Here is a 7537-nt window from a genome sequence, read left to right on the forward strand (position 1 = left end):
GTTGTCATTTTGATATAGCAATTAAATTACTAACATAGACTAATAGAATAATTAAACCGTAAAAAAATATTTCATACAACAGTAAAACATAATTTTTGGTGTTTTTTAAATAATAAGAATGCTAATGTGCTTCACAAAAAAAAAAAAAGTAAAAATACATCACTCCTTGAATTCTAAACCTTAAATCATTAACTCTAAATCCTAAATTTTGAATCCTTAATCCTAAATTCTTCTAAATCCTAAACTCTAAATTATAAACTCTAAGTCTAAATCACAATATAAAATATAATAAATAAAAAATTAAAATTTGATTAGTTAACAAAAAATATAGTACTTTGTATTTTTGTTAAGTAAAAAACCGTTAAAACGATGAACCCTACTCACTAGAAGTCTAGAACCTAGTTGTATTTCGTTCTGTTAATAGAAAAAGAAAAGTTGCCCACCAGAGAAGCCCAAAATGTTCAATGGAATTCTAACGATATAGGTCATTAAATTCGTGTCAAACATAAGCAATTTCATCCAAATATTGTAAATCTAAATACAATTCCATTTAAGTTTTAACTAAATTCTTAAAATAATCCGTGCCATTAAACTAAACATGACACATCCTATGTATTCCCACCCATAAAAACTGGATCTGATTCATCCTCAAAAGCCAAAGCCTATTGTATACCATACATTCCATTAAGCCATTTAAAGTTTCAGAAGATTGCAAAATTCCCTTCAACACAACTAAATTACCAATGTGACAATCTCTCCCTTTCCACTCCCGTTTCTGTATGCATTGTTCCCTACTTCCCTATAGCACCAAAATTTTTTAATATATGGAGACATTCCAACAGGAAACCTAATCAGTTGTCCATGGATCACTCTCAGCTATGACTTCAGAAGGTTCAAAAACTTCTGACTCTGAAGATTCACCCGAGCCTGAATTAGCGTCACTACTTGATTCAGCTTCAACAGGTACATCTCCCTCTTCTGCTCTACCCCATCTTCCACCCAGGGCAAGGGCCATCATTTCATAAATCTTACCTCCCAACTCGGCAGGACTGTCCGGCTGCATTATTGAGATCCAGGAAATTAATGTTCAGTGAGCTGCATATAGTGCATAATATACAGGTGAACCAAAATACTAATCCTTACAGTAAATCCACTAGATATTAGTGCTGTGTCATATAATAGGTCGACCGCTCTCTTTGCATCGTCACTGTCGGGAGCATTCTTGCAGGCAGCCTGCAAAAGAATACAAAATGAAAACCGAATCTCGTGTGCACCTGACAAGAAAACATGTGCACCAATTGTTTTTGCCTATTCAAGAATCATGCTCTTTTGGTTGGTTGTTTTATCAGTTTCTTCTAATCAAATTATCATCTCCCAGCATGCCATAATAGGCAGCAAGAGATTAGCTCTTTTTGTGTTGACTATCAAAATGACTATGAAGGTGAGGTATAAAGGCTCGAGTTGTTTTTGTGCAACCTCAAGGTGATGGATTCAAGCCGTAAAAATAGTCACTGATGTCTATTACACCTTTTGGGTGGGCCTTTTCCCAGACCCTGCATTAATGCAGGATGCTTGTTCACCTGATGTCCTTTTTTTCTTTCTTTTATCAGAAAGATTATCCAAAACCGAGCTAATAATGATAGGATTTTAAATTGAAAGCACCAAATTAAATTATCTTACATTCAAGTCTTTAATGATGGGATGGTCTGGATTAACCTCCAATATTCTCCTCCCCCTCATAAACTCCAAACTTGAACTGTCCCCAAGAGCTTGTGCCTTCATTAATCTGAAGAAAAGAACTTATACAGTATTAAATCCAATGACGCAAAGAAGATGAATTTCTCGTGATCAAGTTAAATCACATGGAAAGGAGAAGGCGAACCTCTCCATATTTGCAGACCATCCAAACTTCCCAGATACAAGCACACAAGGAGATGAGCTTAAGCGCTTAGACACTTGAACTTTTGCAACCTTGTCGCCAAGCTGCTGTTTTATCCAATCACAGAGCAAGTTGTATTCTTGCTTGGATTCCCTCTCCTTCACCTCATCCTCATCACCTGCATTGGAGAAAATATTAGACATGAATACATCCGAATCCCATTTTCAGAAATAAAATATAGTATCTAAGGATATGACTTTCAAGAGAAAAATACAAACCCAATTCCAAATCTTCTTTGCTGATATCAACAAATTTCTTTTCTTTGTATGTTTGTAAGTTCTGAATGGCAACCTCGTCAATTGGTTCAATCAAATAAAGAACCTACAAATGATACTCAGACTATTCAGTAAAAGTGAAAACTTTTCAAGGAAAAACGTAACTGAAAACTAAATTTGATCAAGCAACCCATTCAATTCAATTGTATCTCAATTCACTAAATCAATAAAATTAAGTATATTAACTGGGGGGTCTCATAAAAACCTATACAGGCTCAAATTGCTTAAGTTCTTTCTATATTGTTTGCTCAAAATGACCAGCTACACATACCTCAATATCTTTTTGAACCAACTTCTCCAAAAATGGAGCACTCTTGGCACTTTTCAAGCTGTCAGATGCTAGATAATAGATAGCCTTTTGGTTTTCACCCATGTTTTCAACATAATCATCTAAGCTTTTCAGCTCCTCCTCACTTTTGGAAGTGTAAAACCTCAACAATGGTGTTAAGCGCTTATGATTTCCACTGTCTTCAATGCATCCCAACTTCAAAAATCTACCAAAGTTTTCCCAGAATTTCTTGTAGTCCTGGATCCACATGAAACCACCTATATTAAATGAAGACCCTTGACATTTTAAAAGTAGAAAAACTGAATATACTGCAACAAACCTCTTTATTTTCCCTTTCAGAAAGGTCTTGAATCATATCAAATGCCTTCCTCACAAGTCTCTTCCTCATTATTCTTACCTGCAATTAAAATATTGTCAGACAACATTTTGGGAAGCACATTTATAAATAAATATATGAAGAGCATTCCTAACATACAATATGTCGTTCATTTATGTTACTACAATGTAAAGAGTTTCCAATATTAGCAGCAAAATATGGGTTCACTTACAATTCTGCTTTCCTGAAGGATCTCCCGGGAAACATTGAGTGGAAGGTCATCTGAATCAACCACACCCTTAACAAAGCTCAAGTAACGTGGAAACTGTGAAGACACTGATGAAATTAGTGATTTACAGCAATTAACACTGGGAGGAGTAACAAAAGGGCTGGAAACATTGAATAAGCACACAACAAATATGACCTAAGTTACAGCTCGTGCAGGTTTGTATAAGCAGATGACATATAATGCACTTCCGAGTCATGCGATTGTATAATTATGACTAAAACTTTGCCATGAATCACTATGCTACAGAAATTATATCTTACTCATTTTTTTCCATGATAAGTAAATATAAAAAGATGGCATGAAAATAATATACAAGACAATTTCAAATGGCAGTAAACTCACCAGTTCACCATCAAAATCATCTGAGATAAACACACGCTTGACATACAAGCGTATGTTTTTCGTTTTTGGATTTATTACTTCTTCATTGTTAAGAGGCCCCATTCCTGGAACGTACAAAATACTTCTGAACTCAACTTCACCCTACAAAGTTTGAAAGGCAGTTAAATTGACAGCTCTCTAAAGAAAATGTGCTAATAAAAGTTACTAAAATATCATCAAATCAAAATACCTCAGTGGTGAAGTGAGTATGAGCAAGGGGTTCTAAGAACTCGTTAAAAGTCTTCTTGTAGAATTCATTGTACTCTTCCTTTTCAACTTCCTTAGGCTGCCGCATCTACAAGAAGTGGCTAATGAAGTCAATATAAAAGGCACTATCAAGAATATGTTAAATGCATGCCATTGGCACCCTAACACCATGCAAAGCAGATATCCAGCTCACCCATATTGGCTTTGTTTCATTGGCCAATTCCCAGTCCCAATACTTCTCAGTCTTTGTCTTCTTTGTCTTCTTTTTCTCACCCTGAAACAAGAGTGCAAGACACATTTGGTATTAACAACATATTTTGAGAAAGAAGCACCCCTGTCAGACAGAAATATCACACAAGTTACCTCTGCTTTAGGTTCTTCCCCTTCTTTGGGCTCTTCTTCCTCTTCTACCTGTGTAGGATAACAATAAGGAATAAGTTGTTTCATTTGCCAATCCTTCAAGCTGCATGTTTTAGTTTTTTTATACAGTCCAATATTATGAATAGCAAAGTAAGATTCCACGTGTATGAATTGAATCCAAATAGAATGAAATCACCTTGATATAACAATCAGTTCTATTGACACACACTCTTTATGAAATTTCTTTTGCAACTTTCCCTTCTTTGATTCAATATTATCTATATAAACAGCTCTAATAAAGTGAAAGTAATGCGAAAAGGAAAGAAGCTTAATTTCTTTTTATACAGGAAAACTTTGAAAAGAACATCCATCTCCTATGATCCAAAGAAACATTTGTGTGTAACAACATACACATTTATCATTAAAAGCTGGCATACAAATAGTTTGAAATTATGTCATCAACGTGAAAATAGGAAAACTAGCAGCCACACAACAAATAACTGTAGAATATGCTAGAGCAAGCATTCTAACCTCCACGGTTCTTGACTTTTCTTGCCATGTATAGATGGGGAAAGAAACAAACTGTGAGTAATTCTTCACCAAACCCTGAATCCTGGTTGGCTCTGAGAATTCATACTTGTCATCTGCCTAGATAAGCAAAGAACAAAATAGGAATTCGAGTGCGTTCAACATGTATCCAATAAATTCAACAAAATTATCTCTAGTTATAACTTTTTCCCTAAAAGATTTTGAGATTGTAAAAACAATTCACTAGGAAATAAGATTTTCATCTAAAATTAAGAATTTGCTAACTTCCTCCTCCAAAGAAGAGCTCTCTGTTGCATCTGTGAAGTTTACTTCAGATGCTACCAAAATCAGAGAGTAATTGAACGATGTATCAAGCACTGGTAAGACGATTATACATCCATTAAAGAAAGAAACTAATAACACTTACTCTCAAATAGAGTGTAATCTGTGTACCACGACGCAGAATCTTTTCCGGATCAGTTTCCTCCCTTATCACATAAGAGCTACTGTCAGCGTCAGCTTCCCACACATACTGCTTATCAGATCTTGGGCTCTTAGTAGTAACAACCACCTGTTTGTTAACAACATGAACATATAGCCAATTAGTGACATGCAACCAAAATAATCATTATAAACATAAAAAATTCTGCAAAGTACGCATAAGAATTTTCTACCATACCTTCTCAGCAACAAGAAAAGCAGAGTAAAACCCAACACCAAATTGACCAATCAAACCATTATCTGCCCCCAAATCCTTATTTTCCTGAAATAAGTGGAGATAAATTTAGAGATGATAGGATGATAAGATGATTGATGCTTCGAATCATTGCTCTGATCAACAGTTCTAATTTCTAAATCATAACAAGTTACCTTAAGTGCCTTCAAAAATTTTGAAGTACCACTCTGCGCAATTGTTCCAAGACAGTCAATGAGCTCTTCTTTTGTCATTCCAATGCCAGTATCTCTAAAGAGGTCAGAAAACAAAAGTTCAGTAATCTTAAATACATAGGCAAAAACAGGCCACCAAACAAAATAAAATGCCATAAAAAAATACAGAATGAATGTTACAAACGTTATGGTAATTGTCCCATTGTCTGGGTCAGGTTTGATGCGTATCTCAAGTTCTCCAGCATCTCCAAGCAAAGAAGGCTCGGTCACGCTTAAGAATCTCAACTTGTCCAAAGCATCACTAGCATTACTGACAAAAGCAAAAATAGAACAAAGACAAAATACAACAAAATCAGGTAACTCTGCTCACATATGCAAATGTTGCAAGCAAAACATACATGAAAAATCCTAGACGGGAAGAAACAACTGTAAAATCGGTGCTAACTAGGCAAAAGCTTTCCCTCATGATAGCCATCAATATAACACAAAGTTGGAAAGATAATTTCACAGAAAATCATTCCATTAAAAACAGCTAACCAATAATACCTTTAAACAAAAATAAATACAATCCCACTGAGCCTATGATGCAAACAAATTTCACATTGTAATTACCTCACAAGTTCACGAAGGAACACTTCCTTGTGGCTATACAAACTGTGAACAATCAAATCCAACAACCTGCTCACCTACAAAAAAATAAAAAATAAAAAAATAGAACTCGTTTCCTTACATACAACATCAATAAACAGGGACTGACCCAAATTTTAGTAGTGGAGGCAAAGATGACCACGGAAATAATAAAACTTTTACCATAACTATATTTTTAATTACTTAAATCAGTTATTACCGGAAGTGAATTTCAATTAATGCTTCCAAAAAATATATTAACCCAAAATTACTGAGGAAAAAATTGTGCTCTTGAAACAATAAACACATATAAACTAGAATACATCAAAAGACAGTAAATGATAAAAACAAAAATTATCAACAATTTCACTGCTTAAAAGCACACAAGCCATTTCCCAATTGAGCGTTCCAACTTCCAATCCTCTCAACACGCAAAAAATAAAATATGAAAATGCTTAAAGAGGCGCAAATTTTAAATGAATTTGAAGAAAACCTACCTCGGCTTGGTACTCAAATTTTTCACCAGGAACATCAGTAGCTTCTTCTTTCTCAGCAACGGCAGCATCGCAGCGAACGGTGAAGCTGTCGCTCCTCTGTCGTTGCTGCTGCTTCCATGTGAGGCCAGCACGAGAGAAGGCCCTTCTGAGACCGTTTTGCGGCGGAAGAAAAGCGCTTGTGATAAGGGAAGCCCGTTTGGGTGTGAAAGGGGACGGAGAAGGGAGCGAGCATCCAAGAGAAGAAGCAGCGACCACGGTTCTGCTGAGAACTGGAGCCATTCAGTTTCAGCGCTTTTAGAGAGAAATGAGAGAAAAGAGAAAAATGAGTTTGGGTCTTATCTCTTTGAGCTGGTAGGTGCAGAGAGTGGAGAGTAAGGGGATTAAAAACCCTTGGAAGGGTTTAAGGAGAATGTAGGAGATGGTTCTAGAAAACTTGGCAATTGTCATTTCATTTGGCAGCTTATGTGTTTTATTGTAAGGCTCAGATCCTGCCAAGTCAGCAACCACGCCATCTCTATCCGTTGGTCACCATTTCTCAAGGGTTATTATGCAAGGTGCACTTTACCTTTGCACATGTTTAGTAGTATAGTTATACAAGGGTTAGAATGCAAGGTGCAATTTACCTTTGGACATCAACCGGGACCGGCGTAGAAAACGGTTCGGTTCTTCTCTTAAAACCGTCAATTTTCAAACCGTTCAAAAAACCATTGAATAGGTCGTTAAGATAAAAAGACACTATTTTTCGTATTGTTTTTTATATCTCTCTTTAGTTGTAAGGTGAAAAGACACACTTTTTTATGTGAAAAGGCACACTCCTTCATAATACTTCTAGGAGAAGGTAGAAAAAACACTCTCCTTCGTTTATATTTCTTCCTAAGGATGTACAACCGAGAGATAATATCCGGATTAACTATCGGATGTGTCGGGTTATGGCACTGTAA

General features: G+C 35.8%; 1 protein-coding gene across 1 annotated transcript; it reads right to left on the bottom strand.

Annotated features, from left to right (window-relative positions):
- Window positions 1-493: 493 nt before the first annotated feature.
- LOC112802747 (heat shock protein 90-5, chloroplastic) lies at window positions 494-7147 on the bottom strand. The gene is made up of 19 exons (XM_025846091.3): window positions 6597-7147; window positions 6085-6158; window positions 5657-5782; window positions 5455-5548; window positions 5264-5347; window positions 5012-5155; window positions 4588-4704; window positions 4060-4107; window positions 3890-3970; window positions 3680-3784; window positions 3451-3591; window positions 3052-3144; window positions 2823-2900; window positions 2486-2740; window positions 2158-2260; window positions 1883-2057; window positions 1681-1786; window positions 1144-1233; window positions 494-1057 (listed from the first exon to the last, which is right to left on the bottom strand). Exons 1-19 carry the CDS (start codon window positions 6873-6875, stop codon window positions 848-850), a joined length of 2403 nt encoding a protein of 800 aa, XP_025701876.1. The 5' UTR covers window positions 6876-7147; the 3' UTR covers window positions 494-847.
- Window positions 7148-7537: the final 390 nt, after the last annotated feature.

Source organism: Arachis hypogaea, chromosome 5 (assembly GCF_003086295.3).
Source record: "Arachis hypogaea cultivar Tifrunner chromosome 5, arahy.Tifrunner.gnm2.J5K5, whole genome shotgun sequence".
In the NCBI taxonomy this organism is placed as follows: domain Eukaryota; kingdom Viridiplantae; phylum Streptophyta; class Magnoliopsida; order Fabales; family Fabaceae; genus Arachis; species Arachis hypogaea.

Coding starts and splice junctions, on each gene's coding strand:
- LOC112802747 (XM_025846091.3), bottom strand. CDS start 6,875: ATGGCTCCAGTTCTCAGCAGAACCGTGGTCGCTGCTTCTTCTCTTGGA. Junction 3,145..3,450: donor ATGATTTTGATGGTGAACTG/GTGAGTTTACTG, acceptor GTGTCTTCACAG/TTTCCACGTTACTTGAGCTT. Junction 2,741..2,822: donor CTGAAAGGGAAAATAAAGAG/GTTTGTTGCAGT, acceptor ATGTGGATCCAG/GACTACAAGAAATTCTGGGA.